Source organism: Uloborus diversus, chromosome 10, assembly GCF_026930045.1.
Source record: "Uloborus diversus isolate 005 chromosome 10, Udiv.v.3.1, whole genome shotgun sequence".
Lineage (NCBI taxonomy): Eukaryota > Metazoa > Arthropoda > Arachnida > Araneae > Uloboridae > Uloborus > Uloborus diversus.
Genome location: NC_072740.1, coordinates 127,980,932 through 128,006,887, shown reverse-complemented (window position 1 = coordinate 128,006,887; position 25,956 = coordinate 127,980,932). Strand labels below are relative to the sequence as shown.

Below are 25,956 nucleotides of genomic sequence, written 5' to 3'. Positions count from 1 at the left end.
TTTTCCTCTATGTAACTTAGATTTCCCTTAGAAAAGTGCTTGAGAATCTTCAGAAGTTTCTTATCAATTCTAACATGTGTTTTTGTTGTGGGCTCTGTAATTACAAATTGAATATTTTGTAAATAAAATCAAAAATATTTTCAGGTACAGTTTGTATTCATATTTTCTTGACAATTTGCAAGGAAAAAAAATTAAATGTTACGGAAGAACTCAAAAGTTCGCTAGTAAGCCCTAAAAAACTAAAATCTTCTACCTACAGATATTTTTATTGAATGTTGGAAATTGAAAGTAAATTCAGATTGAGTTTCAGTCTTACAGTTTTACAAATAAGAATCTCTCTGATTTTAAATTTAGAAGTTTCTTTTTCTTTTTTTGAGTTCAAGAAGTAGACATAGTTATAGAGCCCATTTAATAAATGGTGAATTAAATGTATAATGTATATTTGCTGAGTTACATCACAATCTTATTCTTGTTTCTAAAATCTCTCTATTCATTTTGATTTTGAAAGTAAGTTCTTGCATTCACTTTTCTAAAAGTTGTTATTATTATTATTATTATTATTATGAAGAAAAAAAGTTCTGCCCAATAATTAAGATGATAAATAAAAGTATAAAATTTAGTATGAACCTGTTTTATTTATTCCATTAAGGTTATAATGCTTACTTTAATCTTAGAAGGTATGCATTTGATTTTGTAGGTTATATTCTATGTCTTATATCTGGAGGAGAATATGAAGAAGCTAATGAACAATTAAAATCTTATAAACAACTTGAAGCAAGTAATACTCTAGTAAGTATTCAAATAGTTTCCCATAGGTTTATCGTTTTAATGCATATGATTTCTTACTTTGTTAATACTACCATAGCTGTTGTGATGCAGTTTCATGGATTTACTGTAGTTAGCATGGAAGGTAATAAAAATTTTCATTGAACTACGGACTACAAAAAATATCATTTCTTCTTCTTAATATTTTAAAAATAAATATTCTAAATGATATTAAAAACAAAACTAAAATTAAACCAACCAAAATAAGTCACTAAGCTAGTATGGTTTATCAAAAGCATGTAATCTCCTGAAGGACTCACTAAGATTGCCATTTTATTGTTTTGTGTTTATTTTGCTCATGTGTTATCCAGATTTCATAGAGGGGAAATTTAAAGAAGGGAAAAATATTTCTAAGATTTGGTCTATGGAAATCTAGCATTTGGCAGGAACAATCTCTTCATGATAACCCTATGGTAGAATGAAAAGGATTTTATTGCCTTTTGCTTGTAGCTTGTTTTGTTTCATCTTATGCATGAAATAACAAGCTACTAGTTTTATTACTCATTGATTATTCTTTTTTATTTGAATTTTGGCTTTTTGAACTTTTTTAGTACAGTACAGTCTCATAAATCTGGAATCATTCAGCTAATGGCAATTTCAGACTTTGAATTTTTCCAATTTCAAAAGAAGTAGTTAAATTTGAAGTTATAAATACCATGTTTACCAAAAAAGATGCACCATATGATTAAAAAATATGCTATATGTTTAAAATTTAAGGTTATCAAGTGAGGCAGTGAGAAGCAAAGGGATGTAAGTAAACATTTTCAAGTTTTAATTGAACAGGTTTAAAGTTCCAGTCTTTGGTAGACTTTTATAGAAAAGTTTTCCCAAATTATGTTGTATAGCAGCACTCCTACCAGTGCAACTAGTATTATTTCTTCCCTTAAAACAGAGAAGAGGTTCATCTACCATTTGTACTGGTTATCCCCAAATTTTTAATTTTGGCACTTGCATCCATTTGCTTCTCACTGCCTCAATTGTATAATGGGAGAAAAATAGAAAATTATTTTTTAAATCAGTTATTTAAAATTTTCTAACTTTTATTTTTAATCATACTTTTTTCAACTCTTCATGCTTTTTCAATCTAACTCTTTTTTATTCTATAGATTGACATGACTTCATGCAATAAGACATAATATTTCTTTGTTCTAACCACTTTATATAATGCTATAATAAAATTTTCAGTTGATATTATTCCATTTAATCAAATTTGCAAATTATCAAAAAAAAAAAAAAAAAAAAAAGACTGTCATTTCATTATAGCACATAATTTTATAATATTCTGCTTTCCCCTATTTCTAATATGTGCAATGCTTTCTTTTGAAACTGTTTATTGAAATGTTCAAATATGTATAGAAATATTTTTTTTTTCAAAATTTACTGTAGGAAGTGTTCTCCATTCTTGCTACATTAGAGGAGGAACTATCTGGATCATCAAACTCTGTTATTGAATACATCAATGAAGCCTTAACTCTTTATCTTCAAAGTCTAGAAGTAATTGAAATTATGTTGTTTTTACTTATTATTAAGTATTTTTAAATAATAACATTGCATCCAGTTTTCTTTGGTTAAGCATTTTTGTTTTCTGCTATAAATCATTTAATACTGCTGCAGAATGTTAAGTGGAAAAAAATCCATTCAATGGTTCTTTTTTTTTTTGTTTTGTTTTGTACTGACAATCATTTGCACAAGATATTTCTGCATGATTTACAAATTTAAATCTATGTTGAATGATGTAAGAATCTTGAATCGTTCAAACCTGTTTTGATTCTTTTCAATAAAGAAAGAAAGCATATTTTAACAAGTGCTTGAAATGAAAATGTTTAGAACTGTACATAATCAATCATTCAGCAAATTAAAAACTGCGCAAGTGAACATTTCGATTAAATTGCTTGCAATTGGTAGATGAAAACATAAATTAATGATTCAATTAATTAAGTTTTCCTTCATTGCAAAGAAATTTTACAATCATGAAAGATTATATAAATATACTTTCTAGAACAGGTAAATAATTTTAAAAGTTTTGAATTTATAATCGTGTTTTTACTTATCTGCAGAATAGAAGGTAGTGATCGAGTCCTGGCCTCGCAAAATCAAACTACAAGTGTCATGTAAATGATATCTTAAGCAAGATTAAAGTATAATTTAATCAAAATTCATTTTTTCCATTAAAAAATAGTTAAATGATCAAAAGACATTTTCTACTGTTAAATAAGTTTTCAAAATTTATTTTTGTGAGAAATTAGTGATGTAAAAATGTTACTGCAGTAAATAAACAATGGAACTTATTCCATCTTTAGTTTAGAAATCAAATGCATGTTACTGTTTTTACGATTTGTGCAAAAAAAAAAAAAAAAAGCAGAATAAGTGGTTGCTGAAAGAGGCAGCGGAGCTTGATAATTCAGCTGTTACTGTTGAAAATGACTTTCTTTCCCTATTTATCTAATCTTAACATATTATTGGTTAGGAACAGGGCCACTAAGAGCTGAGGTGAGCCTTTAGCCCATTTAATCTCTGAATCCCCCCCCCCCCAATAAAACGTATACTTCTCTGATACTTCTCTAGTTTCCAACTTGGCTGGCATGACCTCTCATCAGTCCTAGTTAAGAATTGAATATGCATTGAATACTGCCCTTTGGGCAGTAACTACTTTCAGGCTGAAGTTTATGTATGTGTTGCGTTACTTGCTTGAATTGAGGCTGTAAAAACAGATGTTTTCACATCTGTTGTGATTGTCAAGTTGCCTTAAATCCTCTAAATAAAATTGTAATGACATCCCAAATTGTTTGGGAATGCTATAATATGCCTTCATTCTCACAAAGCTGAATAAGGCAACTCTATGTTAGATACCTGTGCACTCAGGTGTCAAAGGTAATGAAAAAGCTGATCACCATGCTAGGAAAGATTCTGATACTCCTTTTGTTAGTCCTGAACCAGCAATTGGGATTTCAAAGAATCTGATTATGACTGTTGTTTTTGATATTTTTTTGGGGAAAAAAAAAACAGTATCATAATCAGTTTACTGTATTACCCCACGTTATCCGGCATGCCTTAAAATTCAGGGGTCACCGGATTTTCAATAACACTTGCCTGGTCCTTTCCAGCATGCCGGAAAAATCGAGGATAGGAAAAAAAATTAATCAGCTTAAAAATGAATATAAGTTGTATGCATATGTTATTGGCATTAGTAAACAGTTTAATTTTGTAAAAATATTTGCTAATTATGTCATTTGTTTTTTTTTAACAAGAAAAATATTGTTTAATAACGAATAATTTTATAAATATTAAATTAAAATTGAGCAAACATTTAAGCAGGAAGTTAAATCCCATAACCAGTGCTAAAGAATTTACCATAGATATTCAATAAATAAAAATTAAACTCACCCCTCAAAAAGAAACCTAAAATGATTTATTTAAAAAAAATATGAACAAATTGCAGAAACAATGATTGCTTCTGAATTGATTACTTTATTGATACATAATTAAAGCCATAAATAACAAGCTCATATTTATGCAATACACAATTTTTTTGAAAGGAGGTTACTTTTGGAATTGATTTATTTTTTATTTACAGTGGTTTGCTTTCTGATTGGAACTGAATGGGGAAATTTACTTTCGTTTTGTTGCAAAATAAATCTCAAATTATCCGGCATGACAGAAAATTCAAATTTCCTGGCATGCTGGTCAACTTCGTTGCTGGCTTGCCTGTTAATGTGGGGTAGTACGATACATGGGTTAGTAACATCAGGTTAAAAAACTTAAATGGTGTTCGTCAAAGTGTTCAGAAGTTTTACCTGAACAAGAAAGTTAATTATGTGTCAAAAATTCTTTTCTTTCTGTTTCAAAACCAATTTTGTGTTTTATTTTGAATGTCATTTATCATACATTTCATTCATTTGATCTGAACTGTATACATAAATTTAAAGGTATAAAAACCAGCATGCTAAAGTGAATGGCTGCTCTTTGAGCTGTCAATTATAGTTGTTGTATTATTGTTTTGCTGTTAATGATCATTGCTTTGTTTCAGGGAATTCCATGGAGCATGAATTTTTATCGTATGCTGCAACCTTCTTTCATTTATGATTTGTGTGAACAGCTAATGCGCAATATTCCAAGCAAGGTATTTCAGTTAGGTTCTTTTTTTTTTTTTTTTGAAAATGTTGTGTTTGATGAAATGTTAGGAAGAACTTTTCGTTTATTGTTCAAAAATCACTCAACTTATTCAATATGGTGTTTAACAGTTTTATTAAGAGACAAATATTATATGCCTTTTGAAGGTATTACATTTAAATGATATTGCATGATATAATCATTATGTTTACATAGCATATAGAATCAACAAGTTTTACTCATAATTTTGATTTTACAATGCAAAAATGTTGTTTAAACTGTGAAAGTAAGTACATAAAACAAATAAATGTATAAATTAACCACATGCAAATTTCCGCCATAGCACTTGAGGTTACTTTAACTACACTAATTAATTATTTATTTATTTATTTATTTATTTTTTGAGAACATTTCTATGCTTTTTTTTTACATTATAACTTAATTGCTCTGAAATTGTCTATGAATTATTCAGAGGGGTTTTTTTTTGTACTAAGATTAATCTTTGATAAGGTTTTCTCTAAGATATTTTGCAGTTTTATAGCACTTAGCAATACATTCCACCAAGCTTGATTTTGATTTTTGCCAGTAAAAGTAAGATGGAATAAAATAAAAGAAAATGTAGATTTATTAAGTCTTTTGTTATTGTTTTTGGAAAAATCAGTTCAAAAAGTATTTTTCTGAGAAGAGTTAATGAAAATTGTTGTCTTTAAAAAATATTTTTGCTTTGACAACAGTACTGCAATGGCCTAACAACAAGTAGATCATAACTTACAGAAATAATTGCATGCCTTAAAGCTTGAATCTTATAGTTGTGTAATAGTTATGCATTAAATCAACTCCTTAAAGGCAATACACAGCCTGGGATCAATAATTCTATATATTTTAAAACTTTCAGAGTTTATTTCACTTAATTTATTTATGTATTTAGATATCTTGTATGATTATACTCTAAAGTGTGTCTAAACTTCTCCCTCCTCCAAGAAATGTATTTCATACCTACTGATATTCAAAAAATTAAAATTTTAACAACTTGACTTAATCAGCTGAAATACTTTTAGAAAGAGCAAAGTTATTATTAGTATTATTATTTTGAATTTACTGTGATAGAGGCATTGAATTTTTTTCCAATTCAACAAAATTAGACCTGAGCTCTTGCATTTCTTTCTTTCCACTTTATACTAAAAAGTGTACATAACATTCAACAATAAAATATTACAATACAGCTATTGGTACAATACCTGGAAAAAAAATCGAGTAAATTTTAATCTGTTTTTGCATTTTGTATTCTCGTTTTATCATCCAAGTGAAAAATATTTCAGGATAATTTTTAGCCCCATTTTGCTTGAAGGTAATCATACTGTAAAGCTCTTGAATACTACTTAATACAGTAGTTGGATTCTTGAAATATAGTTCAGTGGCAGAAACTTCATGCTCATATTACTCAGCTGAATGATTTTATATGATGCAGTAATGTCATTCAAGGATTAACTCAATTACAAGGGCTCCGGGGTGTTGACATGACACTTAAAAAGCCCATCGGTTTGAGCCCTTGGACTTAAAATGTTTTTCAGAGTATTTTTTACCATTCTTGCTGTTGTGTATTTGTTGTCTGCAAACATAATATTGTTTTACAATTTAATACTCTATTTTAAAGGTCTCAAAGTCAAAGTGTTTAGCTACTGACTGTCTAGAGAAGTGTCGTGAAGCAGCTCAGCTTCTACATCGTGCCTGTCCAGATTTTATTGGTTTCTCTACAAGTGTGCTTCTAGCTCGACTTAAGTTTCTTGAAGGTAAGAGCAATAAATGTTTGTAGATATTTACTTCAAATAGGAAGATTTTTAACTAAAACTTTACCTGAATAGTTCTAAATTTAATGAAAAAGAGGTTGTAAAAAAAAAAAAAGATTATTTTGATTGCATTAAATAATTACTTAAAATACAAATACAAATACAAAAGTGACGACCAGCAACAGGCTCTGGGCCCAGCTAGACTGGTCCTAGTCAATTTAAATGCATACTTAGAGTTTTCTGGAAGCTAACCATTCTGTATTGTAATTGTTTCCTTGCAACAGAATTCTTAATACATTGCTGTATATTAGTTGTTTGCATTTGTCAATCATTTCACCAAATCTTTTGCTATGCTGTTAATTGTTCAAGCATTTGATTAGAGTATGTTGTTATTTTAAGTTTTTGTGCTAGTATATAACTCCAAAGTAAATGTTTGGATTAATAATTTCGAGTTTCTTAGGTGATTTGGCTGGAGCAAAATCTCTCCTTTATCAGTGGATTGACAAACCTTTAGCCCTAACTGATGGCCGAATTACCATGGCTAAAATTCATTTATGTGAAGGGAATTTATATGCTGCTAGTCATTGCTTAGAAGTTGCTTTAAGTCATAATTTTGAAGTAAGTGTGAGAGGGAATTCAAACATCTTTCTATGTATTTTTAGTGTTCTGAAATGTGTAAAAAGTCTGAAGTCATTCAAGTTTAAAAGTTATATACAGGTTGTAGATTCACTGTCAATTTTACTGTGCAATTTGTCATAGGTCAATGATCCCAAAGGTAATAATAGTAATAAATAATACCAATTTAAAAATAGAACTACAGGGGAAAACTAAATTGCAGTTAATATAATTGTAAATTGTGCTTAAAATTAAAAAAAAATCCTTTTTGTTTAATATCAGAACTAATAAAAAATTATAATTTTAAAAAGTGCGAATAATAAATTTTAAAGCATAGAAATTCAATTCGAAAAAGAAAATACAGTAAAACCCCTGCTAACGGACACCCCTTAAAAAGCGACACCCCTCATATGCGGCCAATTTTTAAATCCTCGATTCCAATGCAAATGACATTGTTAAAACCCCCGTCCTGCAGACATCCCTCTATCGTGGACAAAAAAATTGTACCCTTAGTGTCCACATTACAGGGTTTTTACTGTATTTCTAAAAAAAAAAAGAAAAGACATTGTTTCAAAGCCTGGCTGCCATTCTTGATTATGAAAACTTGAGTTTATCAAAAATAAATTAATTTTTTTATGTACATTTTTGTTTCATTTATTTTTAAAGGTGAGGGAAAACTTTGACTATCTTTTAATCAAAGCAGAAATTCAAAAGCAACAGGAATTACTTAAAGATGCAATTGAAACTCTGATGTTTGCAAAATCTATTGCTTTATCAGAAAAACGTAAGGCATAGTTTAGATATTATTCCTACTTTTATTTACATATTTCAGGATGAAATTCTTAACTTGTTTTCTCATTTTAGCAAAAATGTCACAGTTACAAGACAGAAAAATATCACTTGCCAAAAGAATGAATCTTTATGAAGAACTTATTCAAGTTTTTTGTGACCTACATAAATTTGTATGTATTTCTTTTAATACTTCTGATTCTTACTAGTCTTTTCCTACCTGTTTAGAAATTAAATGTAATCTCTAAGTATTATAATTCATAATAAGTTTTTCTACTTGAACATGCAATTAGATATGGTAGAGAAACATTACTTAGATACTGTACAAATTTGAAGTCATTTGAAAACCTTAAATTTTTAGTGCTCTTTGATAAAATATTAGAAAAGCATGTGAAGTATAATTTGAGTTTATAAAATTCTGTTTCTGTTACTTTCTTTTATTTGTTACTATAAACTAAGGGAAAAAAATAAATAAAGCCTATTGTGTATAAAACTTTAATTTTAACACAAACAGATGAGTTTTAACCCACTTGGCAACAAACTGAATATAGTTGGGCTAATGAATGGATTTTAGCATTCACTAGTTGTAGCCCTATTGCCAAGAGCATTGAAACTGAAACTATTTTGCTAATACTTTAAACCTGTTACTTTATTTGTTATGTTTTTAAACTGGCATGAAATTGCTCATGTTTCTTTTTTAGTTTATTTAATATCAGTGTTGCTTATCATAGTAGTTTTATAAATATTCTTGATAGAGAGTATTTTGCAATTTTCATTTACATTTGTTTACCTTTTGGGAAACATCGTTTTTAGTTTCCTGGAGAAATACATTGCTCGTAAAAGCATATGCAACAGTCAGCCAAAAAAGAGGAAATTTCTAACCAAGCAAGTTATTTCAAATACATTCCTGATTCTTATAATTGGTAGTTGTAGTCTTATTATATGGTTTTTAATTTCAGGCAGAAGCCAAAGAAGCTATGAAAGAAGCTGACTTTCTTTTTAGAGACACCCCTGAACAAGATCGCTTAAGATTTGTTTGTTCATATTTTGCTTTAGCAAGTAATGACATAGATGCAGCTCTGAAACTTTTGGAAGAAATAACACCTGACAAACCTTGTTTCTTAGAAGCTGTTCAGAAAAGAGCTGAAATTTACTTAAAATATAAGAAAAATAGGATTAAATTTGTCAACTGTTATAGGTAATTGAACTTTCAAAATGTATCAATATTATTCTCTGCTGTAGTTTTCAACCAAAGCATTAATATTGATTTTCCTTGGTATTTTCTGATGCTTTTGATGAAAGTTGGTTTATTTGTACGCTTTTGCCATCTATGTAATTCAAAAAGGGCCTTTTTCCTGACTAACCGGTTTTGAATTTTTATTATATATTTTTTTGGAAATGTTTTTCTTATCAGCTTTTCAGTGCTTTTCTCTACTTAAACTATAACTTATATTTATTGTAACTTTTTGGGAAATGTGTCTAAAATACTGACATTATTCAAGATACTATTTTATTGTTTGTTTTCAAAAAATGAAATCTGCATTAATTTTATTTTATGTATGTTCTGCAGTCTTCATAGTACTTACGAGAATATTTTCTGTACATTGTAAAATGATTTACCAGACTTGTAAAAAAAAGTAACTGACATAAATTTAAATTTCATGCATAAAAATTGCATGAAGTTTTGCTAAATTTATTATGAATATATTTGCAGAAAATCCAACAGCCCGGTTATTACATCCAGAGATTGCAGTTTTGTTCTTATTAGAACTCAGCAGTCTGGATTAGTAAATAACCAAGTTGGAGGCAGATGTCACCTTATTGAAGCTGAGGGTGCCAACTAACTGGTAGATAAAGTAAATTTATCTCACCAGCGAGTATCAGCAGCATGGTGCGGTTTGACTCGTGAATGATTGCAAGTAGTTCTACCTTAGCCCTGGCTTAGGGCTAATAACTTACTGCCATGATCCCCCCCCCCAGGTGGGCACCCCTGTATAAAGTATGACAAGGTTAATATTAATTGAGAGTAGCTTCTACTGTGTTTAACTGAAAAAATAATGGTTTTGTTGCCAAATAAGAAGTGCAAAGCAAGTGTTATTATAAGTAATATTATTTAGGTTGTTATACATAAGACCTACTCTGTTCATGTCCTTACCATATTTCATTAAAATAGTTAACATATTAGTATGAGATAAAATTCTATTAAATTAATGATTTAAAAATGTACACCCACATGTGTACCACACATGTGTAATTCAAAACAAGCAATTTGAGGAAGACATGGCCACTTTAATGTGACAAGCAAGAAGTAGAATTTTATGATCTGGGTAATAATGTGTGCATGAGCACCAGATTTATTAAAGGGAACCCCTTTGGCAGATCATGCTGTGGGCTCACTTTCGATTTTGTCAGGTTTTAAAATGCATGTTGTAATCCAAAGTAAAATGCTACAAGATCCCCTAGTGTTGCGGATCAAGTTGAATTGCCCAGAAATGAAGATGTATAAAGGTGCAAAAATGTAATTTCTGTTATTTTTTTAATTATTAACTTTCATTCAATCCGATGCTCATATAAATTAGAAATTAGGTTTCATAAACGAAAATTAGCTTTAATTTTAATGTGTTAGGAGGTTTTTAGGATAAAATAAGATCGTTTCTATATATCGAAATTTCTATATATCAAATTTTTTTCCGGCAATTGCTACTGCGAAATATGGAGGTTCGACTGTACTTATATTATCAGGCTTACAATCTACAACTGTGTATATGTATGTGAAAAATATTTAAATATGCTGAAAGTTAATATGAGATTTAAGATGTTTAGCAACATAAATCTATCCCTCTTTTTAATGGAACACATAGACATTATGGTAGGTTTGGAGTCTTTTTGAAGTTTACATTATAATTCTTACAGATACTTGTTTATATGCTTTAACACTGTTAAAAATTAATTTGAGGATTTTTTTTTTTGCCAGAGAGGCTGCTAAAGAGAAAAGAAGTCCTGAGACATTGAATTTGCTTGGTGATTCATACATGAAAATAGAAGAAGTAATCCTTTTTCATCTTTAAAATCTATTAATTGCTTGTTCATATGTATTAAATATGAGTTAAATCACAATTGATTTGACAAAACCATGTTTTTCTTACTTATAATTTTTTTGCAATTTTTCACAGAAACTCCTATGCACAGATATGTGAACAAATTTATATTTGTAATGATTAAAGACAATGTATGCTCAAATTGCAATGACATTATTTCATTTCTTTCCTTATTGTTACATTCTTTGTTAATACATTTTCAATAATGTATTGAGAGAACTAAAGTTTTGCTTTGTCTGCCAACAAGATTTTTCTTTATACTGTACTGAACACAAGGTCAATTTCTCTTGTGTTGATGAACGTGCCTTTCATATTGAGGATCCAGTATTTAATACATTAAGGCAGCAAGCTTAGTTGTAAAGTCAAATATTTCATGTATTTATTTAATAATTTTCAGTTTTCATATTTTTTGCAGTAAATGGAAGATGTTCAAAGTACAAACATAAGTATCGATGAATAAAGACATAAAATGAGAAACTCTCTGAAGGCAATTTTTTAAAATAAAATTACAATATATTTGATACATGTTTTATGTTCAAATGATAAAATGTACCTCATTGATATTTGTCAGTTTATTCCATCATATTTAAAGAATTGAATAATATGTTGAACGGCAGGTAGTGGTTAGTACTATTATTATTATAACTTTAAAACATATTTTCAAAAGATGTTTTTGGAACAACAAATAACTTTTAAGAGTATCTTATATCTTTATATCTTCATCTATAATATGCAAAACGTGTTTATGGATCAGCTGTTAATGTATGGTGTAATTTTGTTCCTATAGCCTGAACGTGCATTAGAAGCCTATGAGCAGGCTTTAAAACTGTATCCAAAAGACAGTGACTTAGCTAGAAAAATTGGCACGACTTTGGTCAAAACACATAACTATGAAAAGGTACGTGAGACTGTTTTGTAAGATATTTTAAGTTGAAAATGCTTTTTTTTTAAAAATCCAGATGCTTTAAAATTTAATTTCATTCTGGTTTTAATTCAAAGTCATAATTACAAAGCAAATCGTTTATCAAAAATGTTCAAAAGTTAGTTTTAATGACTCTCACTAACACTTGCGAGGTCTGATCGAAAAGTTGCAGGACTTTTGAAATTGCGCAGGAAGAGAGAGTGCTAGAGACTTCTGGTTGGCAGCATTGTTTAGAGTAAGTCTTCCCGAGCACAGCTGTTGTTTCATAATATCGATAACCTTCTCCAAACGGAAGTTACAGCTGTTTTACTGAAGCCACTTCTTTGTTTCTAGCTTTTTTGTAATGGACAGGAAAGTAGAGCAGCGCGTTTGCGTCAAATTTTGCGTGAAATTGGGCAAATCATTCGTGGAAACTTTCCAAATGCTTCAGGACGCTTTCGGTGATGAAGTGATGAGTTGTTCACGGTGTCATGAGTGGTTCAAACGGTTCAAGGAAGGCAGAACTTCAACGACAGATGACCCTCGTTCAGGAAGGCCTTCAACTTCAACTGACGATGCTCAAGTGGCCAAAGTGAATGCCCTAGTGTGTTCCAATCGACGTTTAATGATTCGAGAGATGGCAGAGGAGTGCCACATCTCATTTGGGTCATGTCAGGAGATCCTGACCGAAAAATTGGAGATGAGAAGGGTTGCAGCCAAATTCGTTCCACGTCTGATGACAGAATATCAAAAAGCGCACCGCCTGGAGGTTTGTCAGGAACTCTTGCAAATGGCCAGTTCTGACGAAAACTTCTTGAAAACCATCATCACAGGTGACAAGAGTTGGGTTTATGGCTACAACGTGGAAACGAAGGTGCAGTTGTCCCAGTGGAAGTCAAAAGGCTCACCAAGACCCAAAAAAGCTCGTCAGGTGAGATCGAACGTCAAAGTGATGATCACTGTTTTCTTTGATTCGAAAGGTGTGATCCATCATGAATTCCTCGCACAAGGTGAAACAGTCAACAGATTTTGCTACCTTGACACCCTGAGAACTTTGCGTCAAAAAATTAGGCAGAAGAGGCCTGAATTGTGGACAACAGGCAAGTGGTTTCTCCATCATGACAATGCGCCTTGTCACACCGCCCTCCTCATCCGCGATTTTTTGGCCAAAAACAACATAACAACCCTTCCCCAGCCCCCCTATTCACCTGATCTGGCCCCCTGCGACTTCTGGCTGTTCCCCAAGCTGAAGTACCCGATGAAAGGACAGCGATTTTCGACGATAGAAGAGATTAAAGAAAAAACGCGGGAGCAGCTCAACAGCATCCCCGAAGAAGAGTTTTCCAGGTGCATGGGACAGTGGAAACACCGGTGGGAGAAGTGTATTTCCTCCAGAGGGGAGTACTTTGAAGGTGATAAGTTAGAATAATTGTTAAAAAAATTTAATAAAGAATTATTGAGAAAGTCCTGGAACTTTTTGATCAGACCTCGTAGATGGCAGCACTGCTGCACTGTATTGTTTATTTACATTCAATAAAACTTCTCTTCTTCTTGACTAGTGGTGAGTAATTCAAATAGTCTCAGGTATGAGTTTTTCACATTGTTGTTCAATTTATGGGCTCTGAATAGATTGTAAAATGCATAATGGGAGTTATTTATTTTTAATTTTGAGAAATTTTCTTAGTTAAAATAACTCTGTTCACCACGTGGTAATTTTTAGGCTTAATACGAAATACTCAAATATTGCACTAATCTTTTTCAATCTGTTTGTTGAATATTTGGCATGAAACTAGAGAAATTTTTAATTTTAGACAAAAAAATTTTGAAAAAAATTTAGTTTATGTTTTATTGTAAAATTAACAAATTCATGAAGCATTACCTTGAGAGGAAAGCTTTACTCACAAACAATTGATGGGTGGGGCAAATTATTTAGATTGGAAATTGTTATAAAGATGCACTTAATTTAAAAGGATTTATGGGCGTATGTTGAATTAACCGATCGTGATGAAGTAAAAGATTCCAAAGCTTTATCCTATACAGTTGGAGTTAATGAAATGATTTTCAATGACATAAGAAACAAGTGGTAAGGTGACATGCCATACATTGGCTGAGACATATGATGACAAAGGAATTGCTAGAAAAGTTTCTGTAATTAAAGAATTGGTCAATACTCAATTCACAAGCTGTAGCAATAGGTCTGAATATCTTCAAAAAATGATTTCAGCATATCAACAATTAAAATCTACAGGTAGCAAACCTGATGAAGAGTTGGTTACCAGAATAATTTGATCCAGCTTGCCTGACTGATTTGATCCACTGATTATAACCTTAAAGAATTGCAGGGCGAGAATTACAGTTGACAATGTAAGAACGCACCTAATGGCTGAAGATTCTAAAACTTTTTATGAGGGCAAAGATAAAGCATTTGTGCATGAAAACTTTAGGGGAAAAAGGTCATTTAAGGGTAAGTGCTTCAAATGTAATTTATTTGGATATACAAGTGCTGACTATAATAGGATGCCATGTCAAGAGGGTGGGCCAAGAGACAAATTTGGGAAAAATAATCTAGAACAAATTCAAAATTTACACAACACGAGGAAGCTTTTGTTGCAGACAAAATATGTTGCAAGTACAAACCCTAATATAAATGTTTGGTACATGAACTTGTGCATCTTATCACAACTCCATGTATTGAACTAATTAATGACTATAGCAAACCAGGCTTGAGTCACATAAAAACAGGAAGCTCCATCATTGAAGTCGAAGGAGAAGGAGACCTAAGCAGTGGAATGACTTTGATTCGTAGTGAATGTGTATCAGATGAATTGTTACATAAAAGTTTAAATCATTTAAGCACAGAAGTGATGGTAAGATTAAATGAAATGATTGAGGGTTTTGCATTTAGTGGAAAATGATTCGACTTTTTTTTCATGAACCAAAAGGAAAATGCATAGGCAACCATTTCCAAAAGGAAAGACTAAAGGAACAAAGGAATTGTTAGGTGTAGTGCACAGAGACCTCTGTTGGCCGATGAGTGTTTCATCAATAGGAGGAACTCGGTATTTTATAAGTTAAAAGATGATTTTTCTTGAAAGACCATTTATTTATTTCTTAAAGAATAAGTGAGAAGTCTTTGGAAAGTTCAAAGATTTTCAAGCATTTGCTGAAAAGCAAACTGGGAAATCGCTTAAGGTTTCTTCATGAAGAAACTGTTGCACACATTCTATGCAATTGCAAAGTTTTTTCTGCCTACGTGTTTGAACACCTTGGGAGATTTAAGATGTTTCCATTAGGTGCTTGCTGAATTTTGCTTCTGCTACTGGTCTGTATTAAGACTTCTGTTTGGGGTTTAGTACAATAGACCTCTGGTTTGCAGTGCTTGGCTCTGCTTGCCCCCCTGTCATTCATTTCATTTCATAATATTCATGCATAAAAGTTTCATGTGTATGATCACTATTTTTGTAAAAGGATTGTGACAGCAATATCAGTTTTGCTTATTTTTGCTTTTATTTTGAATTAATATCAATAAAATTTAACTTTTTTATTTATTGTTGCCTTAATACATATGTTCTTCCCTTTTTACGCAATCAATAAAGCGGAAAATTTATGTAGCCACGGTCCCACCATTTTCCACAATTTTCATATACTTCAGCTTTTATTGCAGATAAAATACGTAATAGACAGTCAGAAAATATAACAATCTATCAGAAGTTGTCAGTGTTTATTTAATTAGTATTTAGATTAAAGGATTAAACTAAAATTGGGAAAATATCCAGATTTTCAAGTATCATTCTAGAAATTTTTGATGTAAAAAAATTGCTCAATTTATGCGCAACTTTATGAGATATTTATTTGCATGAAAATGCACAACCTCTGTTGTGGGGATCCTGTGGGAAATGTCGGCCAGGTTGCAATTTTCCGTAGCGATCTGAAACTGACCATACTGCAAACTTTAAAACTGTTCTGGGCCTTTTGTTTTCCAGTTTGTGGTTCTTTACTGACTTGCTTTTAGTTATGAAGTTAAAAAGTAAGGATTTAAAATTCTGATTTTTTTTCTCCCCCCCCCCAGTGGAAAACATTTACACTAAGATGTTTTTGAAAGCAGATGGGCCAATTTTCCCTTTAAGTTAACATTGGCTTTCCATGATTTGTTTAGAAAAAAACTAAATAACTTGTAGGTCGCCAGTTTTGGATGCCAGCATCAGATTCTGTTGTCTTCTGGCCCAATAGGTATGTTTAGTTGCCACTGGCGAGTGTCGATCTCTAGTCTCGACCTTTATTTAAAAATGGTTAAGGTATGCATGAAGTCTTATTATAAAATAGCTGGTAATTGCTCTGTTCTCTGCCTTACTGCTGTTTTGTTTCGCACTGTTAAAATAGGATTCCTAGAATTGAGGCAAAATCACTTACTTAAAATGGCTCCAAACAAATTTGGCTTGGAATTGAAAAGAGTATGAGTTCTTACTTTTTAAATATACCCTATTCTCAAAAGGGATTTACCATGCTCTCATATTTGAAATACTGCTCTACTCTCAAATGTTACAACATGTTCTTATTTTTGAGGCATTCATATTCTCAAACCAATTCAACATGTTCTCATTTTTGAGACAGCCCTACTCTCAGAATGATACAGTTTGTGCTTATTTCTGAGTAGAGCAGTGTTACAAGAATATGCCAAACTAAACCCAGAACATGGTGAATCGGTTTTGAGAAGAGGGAGTATTTCAAAGTAAGAACTCTGACTTTTCAATTCAAAGCGAAATTGTTCTGAGCCATTTTGAGTAAATGATGTTCTAAAAAAAAAATCGATTTTGTCTCAATTCTAAGAAACTTGTTTAAACAGCAATGCAACAAAAATACAGCGTTATTTGCAGAATTCAATACATTAAAAAATATCACTTTAATGGAACAAAACCTTTTATTGAGTAGACTTAATATTATTAAAACTAATAGGAAATAACAATATTTTTTGTTTAATTTTAATGTGGAATAAAGATGTATACAAATATACTTAAGCAAAGTACTGCTATACAGCTTACCTGACTTAATAAATAAGAATTATACTTGATTTTATAATACAGTATATACCTTACTTAAAGTAATCCATGATGCAGAACTGTTGCGATTTTCCTCTTTGTGTGTGAACCTGTTTTAGCAGTGCATAAATACACTGGTGTTCATAAATTACAGACAAGATGGTTTTCTCAGTATAACATTGCACAAAAGTTTTTCAAAAGAATGCTAATAGCACCCTAAGATCCCCAAGAGGTAAGAACATGGGTAATGTAAGCAAAATTTCCCAAAAGAGACACTATGGCACTGCTTTATTCTTTTGTATCACTGTCGCCATACTCATTTTATCTATTGTTTTCCTTAAACAATTTATTACGTTAATAAAAGAAATAATTTTTCATCAATACAGTTTAGTGTACCAAGGAAAATGCTTGGAACTGAGCCTGTGTTGCACTAAAACTGACACAGATGGACAAAAGTGATTGGGGACTTGACGTCTATCCAATAATTTATGGCGTAAACTTTCTTATGTTGAAATGCATGCAAAAGAAAACTTTCAGGCACCAGTCTATAACACAGAGTTGATTCCTGCCTTTCTTTTTTGTATATGCTTTAGTTCCTGGTGCAAAGTGCAGAATACTAATATTTTTCTTGAATTCATACTTTGGAAGGAGAAATTGAATTATTAAACCCTGAATCATTTTGGCCTGATACGCAAAAAAAAAAAAAAAAAAAGTACTATTTGATAGAAGTAACAGTAGTTTAGGAACAAATAATGAAATAACAGCTAAAATTATTTGTCAATGTAGCTTGAATGCACAGATTCCTAATTTATTGCAATACAAATAAAGTAATATTTACTTCTTTTCGTAAAGTCGAAATTATTAAATGCGTGTAGCATTTTCATTTGAGAATGTCGTTACTCATTTGTAAGTAAAAATGTAAAAATTACTTTAGAAAGAATGAGTAGCTACATGTTCTAATTTTTAAGAACATGATTTTTAACTGAGTGTGTATGCAGCGGATCTTTGTATTATAATGACTATCAGTTTTGTATAGCAGCCCTTCCATAAACAATAATTTAATTTGAATCTATAACTTTTATTTTTCAATTTTATGTCATGTCCTTTTTATATTTATAACCATAAGTTTAAGCTTCCTCAACAGAAAAAACTAACACTAACAAATACATTCTAACCTGTTTGGCTCAAACTCCTTATCTCAAAAACCTCTGTATGTCAAAATTTTAAAATTTCCCTGCGTTTATAGTATAAGTTCAACATTCCCCCCCCCCATGTTTATCTCAAATAAATTTACCTAAAAACCTCATTATCTCATAGTTTGATTACATTGTCCTTTTCAACTTTGATTTCCAGCAATATTTTTCAGCAGCTGAACTTTGAAAAGACAAAAAGCATTCTTTAATATCGTCACCTCAGAGCAACAGTAAGATATTTAATCCCAGAAATAACTCTAAGATATCTTACTATAGCTCTGAGGCAACGATATATCGGCAGTCATATTGGCCTCTAAGTCTTTGTGGTTCAGGTACTCTAAGAGAAACTGTGTACAAGGAGCAAGTTTTTTAGGAATTCCATCCACTTAAAAACTGGGAGAGTGGACACTGTTGAACAGTGAAAAAGCTTTTTGAGTTTTACTTTGGAGTCTTTAAAAATAGCCTTTTTTGTTGTTTTCTCTGCATTTTGCCTTTCTAATATTTAAATTGCCTCAATGAAGGAAAAATCTCAAACTTTTTGAACAGCAATCACACAAAGATAATTTTTGTATATCTTTAAGATATGCATAAACTTGTAAGGGATATTGTGATGTCTGTAGTAGCTTACTCATTCATTTAGAATATTACACTATGGTAGAATAACTATAACAACTTTATTTACAAAGGAAGGGAGAGATTGTTATCCATGTATGTTAACGATGTGCGTTACCTAGCTGTTCTATTTACATTCTTTTATACAGTTAAAAGTTACAGTTACACTACAATACCACGGTTGCAGTTACACCTATGTTACAAATACATTACAGTTTCCTCCGTCCTATTTTAGAAGTGGTAGAAAACAAAATTTACAAGTCCAGCCTATTAGGTGCTCTGCGAGTTCTGGACGATCGTCTTAGGAAAGTTGCATTTTTTGGTGTCTCCCCTGGGTCTGGAGCAGATCGAGGAGTTACAGCCACAACTGGTTGAGCAGGTGGGGTGGACGGATCATCTGACGAGTTTTCACTACTATGTGGTTCTTGCGTAGGAGCATTAAAAGATAGGAGCATTAAAAGATTGATCTGCGATTTCAGCTGGGGGTGATGGGTTCTTGTAGCTTTCTGTACCTCTTGATGGGTAAAATTGATTAGGATTATGATTATCTGTTGGGAAGTTACCAGCTGAGCGAATTTGATCTATATGAGGTCTGATCAAAACTACATCAACCAATATAGTATAATGCAGTTGCCCATCTCTTGATACAATATTGCCGAAAACCCATTTACGATTTGGAGCATTGTAATTTCTGATAGCAACTCTGTCTCCAATTCCAAAAACTCGATCTCGAAAATAGATGTTATTTCTCCTTTTTTTGTCTTTGATTTTTTCCTTGAGTTCTGGCTTTACAAGATCAATCCTTGTTTGTATTTCCCTTTTGAGGAAAAGCATTGAAGGACTCTGGCCTGTTGTACTATTTGGAGCTTTTCTGTATTGTGTCAGAAATATTGCTAGTTTTTGTCTTAAAGATCCTGGGAAATTTTGAAGTGCACGCAAGGACTGTTTCAAAGAAAACACATACCTTTCAGCTTGTCCATTGCTTGATGGCTTAAAAGGAGCGCAGGTTTTGTGCTTTATCCCACAGCTGTTCATGATATTCTGGAATTCCTCCGAAGTAAACTGTGAGCCATTGTCGCTAACCAATGTTATAGGTAGTCCATAACATGAAAAACAGTCTCTCAAAATTTCAATCGTATTGTAAGACGTAGTAAGTAGATCTCATTGGGTAAGCCTCCATCCACTTGGAATGAGCATCGACAATAATGAAAAACATACTATCCAGAAAAGGACCGGCGAAATCTACATGTATTCTTTGCCAGGGCTTTGTAGGGTATTCCCAATAATGAACTTTGGATTTATTGGGATTTGTGTGGTACCTTGCACACTCACTACAGTTCTTGGCCAGATTTTCAATATCTTGATCAATATTTTCCCAATACACAAAAGAGCGAGCTATTGCTTTCATTTTCACCATGCCAATGTGACTGGCATGTAGTTCCTCCAAGATCTGTCTTTGCAGAATGGTTGGAATACAGACTCTTTGGCCATAGAAAACACAACCGGACTCCAGACTGTAGCGTTGCTCCTTCCCCTTTAAATCTGCACCCAATTTCAATTCTTGTAAGAGTGGGCCTAGCTTTTCATCATCTCGAGTCGCTTTTTCCAGGTCCCTGGAAGTTACCGGGAGCGTTTCAATCTGGGAAATTTGAAACATTGAGATATCGTCTATGACATCTAATTCTTCCGATTTAAGAGGTAATCTTGATAAGCAATCTGCATTGCTGTTATCCTTGCTGTTGCGATATTCTATGTCGAACTGAAAAGATTGCAAATGGAGTGCGTAGTGTAGGAGTCGAGTAGCTGACATCACTGGCAGCCCTTTCTTCGATCCGAAAATCTGATTTAGTGGCTTGTGGTCAGTCACCAAAATGAATCTTCTACCCTTGAGATATAGATAAAATTTCTTTACACCCCAGGATATACCCAGAGCCTCCTTATCAATCTGTGAATACCTTATCTCAGTCTTCGTCAGAGTCTTTGAAGCAAAAGAAATAGGCCTTTCAGTACCATCCGGTAATCTGTGTGATAATACAGCACCTAACCCAACAGGTGAGGCATCTGTTGCTAACACTAAAGGTAAATTTGGATCATAGTGCATCATTATTCTTTCTGAACAAATTTCATTCTTGATTGCATCAAAAGCTGATTGACACTTTTTTGACCAATTCCATTTAATATCTTTCTTGGTTAAATTGTACAGTGGGTGGGCTAAAGTAGAAAGTTTTTGGCAAAATTTTCCATAAAAATTTACTAGACCTAAAAAACTTTTAACTTCCTGCACATTTTCAGGAACAGGAACTTTCACTATAGCTTCCACTTTTTCATCTGCTTTCTGGATGCCAGAGGAATTTATTTTGTGACCTAGAAAGTTGATTTCATCTTTGAAGAATTCACTTTTTTTTAAAATTGATTTTGAGACCATTGTCCTTACAAGTTTGAATTGCTTTGGTACAGTTCAATCCGAACATAAGACGTTTGCATGCGTATAAACCTTTGTGGGTATTGATCGTCAGTAGTTTTTGACTTTCTTTGTGTACCTTCATTTGGAGATAGGCTTGGCTAAAATCGATTTTGGAAAATTGAGCACCTCCGTTCAGGGAAGCAAAAACTTCTTCCAATCTAGGCAAAGGGTGTTGCTGAACTATCAAATTTGGATTTAATGTAACAGAATAATCTGCACATAATCGTATGGAACCATCCTTTTTGACTACTGGAACCACAGGAGTAGCCCATTCCGATGTGTCGATTTTTTCTATAATACCTTGCTTTTCTACTCTATCTATTTCATCTTCAACCCTACTTTTCAAAGAAAAAGGAGCACTTAAGGCTTTGATAAAAACAGGCTGAACTTCCGGTTTGAGTTCTAATTTGCACTCGAAATTTTTTAATGCACCAAGTTCTTCATCAAAAATTTCTTTGTATTTATCCAGCAACGAAACCAATCGATTGTCGCGTTTTTTACCAATGGATTCCGATTTAATTGATTTTACAAAATTCCAATCAATTTGGAAGGAATATAGCCATTCTCTGCCAAAAATTGTGTCTAAATTTTCTTTAAGTATGAAAAGTTTGACTACCTTCTTTTGGCCTTGATATTGAGCCTCAACTTCTATTTGCCCTAGAGGAATGATGGTGTTTCCAGTATAAGATTTAAGAATAACCTTGCATGGCAAAAGTGGTTTCTTTGATATCTTTCGGAAATTTTGTATGCTCATCGTGGAGATGGCTGCACCAGTATCCAACTCCATTTTTGTGGAATACCCATCAATTTGGATGTCCAACAGAATTGGTGACCTATTACCCTTAAGTTGCAAGGCATAGAATGGGAGTAGCTCTGCTTCAGGCTGACATTCTTCGTTTGTGACAACAATTTGTTTATTCTTTTGAGGAACTTTTTTAATGTCCTACTTGTGAATTTGAAACACACTTTCTGCAAATGACCCTGTTTTTTGCAGTAATTACAGGTACTTTCCTTGAATTTACAACTTGCACTACTGTGGTTATTTTTCCCACAACGATAACAGTCTTGAGCTTTCGAGACTTTATTTTTCTTTGGAAAATCTTTAGATGATTTTGGCTTTAGTGCATTAACTGAAATAAACTTGTCGTTTCCAATTAAATCTTTAGCACCTTGGAATGCCTTCTCCATCGCCAGAGCGATATTTAGGGTAGTTTCCAAATCAATATCATCTTTCTCCTCGAAAAGTCTGTTCAGTATTTGACTGTTCCATAATCCACTTACGATCACATCCCGTAGCATAATATTCAGCACATCATCTGGATATAAACAAGGAACCGCAAGTGCACGTAGTTCTGCCAAATAACACGAAATTGATTCGCTCTCCTGCTGCTTTTGATTTAGAAATGCATGTTGAGCAGGAATTATTAATGACTTTGGATTCAAATGTTTACTTAAAATCATTCGTAGATCATCGAAACTGTTATCGGCAGGCTTGACCGGAGCGATAAGACTTTTCAATAATGTAAACAATTTTGGCGATAAACATAAAATGAACGCCTTCCCTCGCTTTTCATCCGAAATGTTCTGAACATCTAACAAAGCTGTAAATCTGTCAATATATGAATCCCATGACTCAACAGATTCGCCATATTTTTTAAATTGCAGGTTTACATTTTTGTTTTGAGGAATCAGAACAGTTTCGTTTTTATTATGAATTTTCAACATTTCCATTAAAGCATTGTTTTGCTCCATCAATTTCTCGATAATTTCATCCCTGTTTCCTTCTGCCATTTTCTGATTATTAATGTAGAATTAATTTCAGCAACATAAACAGTTTGTAAAAAGAAAGTTCTTTCCTACCTGTTGCGTTCAGTAGAGAACAATGTCCATAGTTTCGCTTTTGATATAGTGAGTTCTTTGCCTTCAATAATCACTCCTGGCCATATGTGATGTCTGTAGTAGCTTACTTATTCATTTAGAATAATACACTGTGGTAGAATAACTATAACAACTTTATTTACAAAGGAAGGGAGAGATTGTTATCGATGTATGTTAACGATGCGCGTTACCTAGCTGTTCTATTTACATTCTTTTATACAGTTAAAAGTTACAGTTACACTACAATACCACGGTTGCAGTTACACCTATGTTACAAATACATTACAGATATTATAACTGAAATTAGAAAAATATGTAAATGTATTCAATCATGCATTAAATTGTTCAACTATGTCAGTGTAAGCAACTGTTCTCTTTGACTTTGTTTCAATTGCTTATTTTTAGTACTTTGTGAAAACCTTTGTATCTGGAAACCCCTTATCTTGAATTTTTTTTTCAATCCCCTGAAATTTGTGATAGACCATTTGGACTGTAATTTTAAAATGTTAGATGTGAGAAATGTCAGAAATTTTGTTATTATTATTTTTTTTTTTTTGGGGGGGGGGGGGGGTTAAGCTGTCTGCTTTTTTTAATTTTTTTTTCTGGTAAAAAGATTATGAAGTTGGAATTGTTGGAAATGGTGCTGAAACAATTTTAAAATTAAATTTGAAGTATATAATGTTGGAAATACATTTATCCTAATGCATTGCTGTGCAAATAGGTACCTATTTTTTTGTGAATAATTGAAAAGAGCCTTTTTTTCTGTTGTATTAGTGCAGGAAATTGCTTGCTAACTGTTTTCACTTAAAAACATTGATCTTTTAGGGTATTACATATCGTTATGGACGTATAAGATATTCTATAAATGTTTGTAGGAATTTTTACTGCTTCATGGAAGCAATTTCAAATGTTCTTTTGCTCAGCAAACATACAAAATTTCTCTTTTAATTAATTTTGTTTGAATATTAGGTCTTTAAAATGTATTTGCTTCTTTCTTTTGTTCTGTTTTTCAAATTTGGATTTTTTCTTACCCTTCTCTCTCTTCTTTTCTTTTTTTTTTTTAAATTTCAACTTCTGTTATGACTTGAAATATTTTCTACTTTATTTTAGGCTGTTACATATTACAAAGCTGCTATTAAGGCTGGAGGTTCCGAAAGTTTAAGGTATAGATGCGTTATTTTCTTGAAATTTTTTAGTATGTAATTGAGTTTTTGATATTACTGAAGCTTTTATAATTTCAGGTACGATTTGTGTTCCCTCCTTTGTGTTATCAAAAGATACAAAGAGGCTCAAGAAATGATTAATGCAGCTCTTGAAAGCAATCAAAATGGTAATCTTTGAGGTTCTGTTTTTGCTCATTATTTGGTTGTATAAATGCAATAGACTTTCAATTAACTTACTCAAATAGGACTGAGGGTTAAGTAAAAATACATTGTATATGCTTAAAACTCCTTAAAAATTGGATTGATTTGTTAATATTTTGTTCAGATTTTTTGATATGAATTTTTTAAAGATGAAGTCATAATATCTGTACCAATTAAGTTTTTTTTTTAACCAGTAGATAACTTGTTATGGCTCGTGATGGAATCAAAATACCAGTCTTTACTATCAGAAGTGTATTCAAACCTTGAACTAGAAGATCATGCAATGAATGCTCTAAAGAAAGCATGGAGCGTTCAAACCAGGTAATTTATGAAATTTTGAGATGCTCTAATGCATTGAAATGGTTCAAAATAAAAGAAACTGAATTTTTAATATTTTGACAATTGAAGTTGACAATTATTTTTATCTCGGGGCATATGTTTCATCTGAGTGAGGTACAAATAATGATATATTAATAAGAATTAAAAAAGCTCAATGCACCTTTAAATCTTTATATAAAATATCTAACAACATACACACAAAACTCAAAATAGAAATTTTCAATTCAACAGTTAGAGCAGTCCTACTCTATGGCAGCAATACATGGAAGCTAACTAAACAGCAAGAAAAAGAACCTTTCAAACTAAAAGCCTGAGAAAAATATGAAGCATATACTGACCAAATAAAATATCCAATTCAGACCTGTACAAACATGCGAACTGCAAGCCGATAACCACACGGATAAAAAAGCATAGATGGTCATGGATAGGACATGTTTTCAGAATGCAGGCCATAGACCCTCCAAGAACTGCTCTCACGTGGACCCCTGATGGCAAGAGGAAGCGCGGACGTCCAAAACTAACTTGGCATCAGATGGCCATACGAGAAAAAAATGCCTTTGGTTGGCCAAGCTGGGGGAGTGCCAGGGAGGTGGCATTAAACTGGTTGGGATGGAATGCCGCGCTAGCGCCACTTAGCGTTAAGAGAATCCAGTCAAGTCAAGATAACTTGTTATGGCTCGTGATGGAATCAAAATACCAGTCTTTACTATCAGAAGTGTCATGCAATGAATGCTCTAAAGAAAGCATGGAGTGTTCAAACCAGGTAATTTATGAAATCTCAAAATGCTCTAATGCATTAAAATGGTTCAAAATAAAAGAAACTGAATTTTTATTATTTTATTGTAGAATAAAATTATTATTTTAAATCTATCTCAATTAAAATATAAATCTTATTTTGTATGTAGTTATAAGTGTTGTTGCATTATTTTTCCTGGGCATAACTTT

The 25,956-nt window shown here is 32.1% G+C and overlaps 1 protein-coding gene across 1 annotated transcript in view; it reads left to right on the top strand.

Moving 5' to 3' along the window:
• Positions 1 to 25,956, top strand: part of LOC129231175 (tetratricopeptide repeat protein 21B-like) — a 97,835-nt gene that overhangs the window by 39,925 nt on the left and 31,954 nt on the right. Inside the window, exons 11-23 of the mRNA XM_054865422.1 lie at positions 698 to 789; positions 2,212 to 2,319; positions 4,853 to 4,945; positions 6,590 to 6,725; positions 7,183 to 7,340; positions 8,004 to 8,121; positions 8,202 to 8,299; positions 9,086 to 9,324; positions 11,101 to 11,173; positions 12,012 to 12,122; positions 24,419 to 24,471; positions 24,550 to 24,638; positions 24,867 to 24,993. Of these exons, the coding sequence (XP_054721397.1) occupies positions 698 to 789; positions 2,212 to 2,319; positions 4,853 to 4,945; positions 6,590 to 6,725; positions 7,183 to 7,340; positions 8,004 to 8,121; positions 8,202 to 8,299; positions 9,086 to 9,324; positions 11,101 to 11,173; positions 12,012 to 12,122; positions 24,419 to 24,471; positions 24,550 to 24,638; positions 24,867 to 24,993 (1,495 nt within the window). The remainder of the gene's footprint in view (positions 1 to 697; positions 790 to 2,211; positions 2,320 to 4,852; positions 4,946 to 6,589; positions 6,726 to 7,182; positions 7,341 to 8,003; positions 8,122 to 8,201; positions 8,300 to 9,085; positions 9,325 to 11,100; positions 11,174 to 12,011; positions 12,123 to 24,418; positions 24,472 to 24,549; positions 24,639 to 24,866; positions 24,994 to 25,956) is intronic.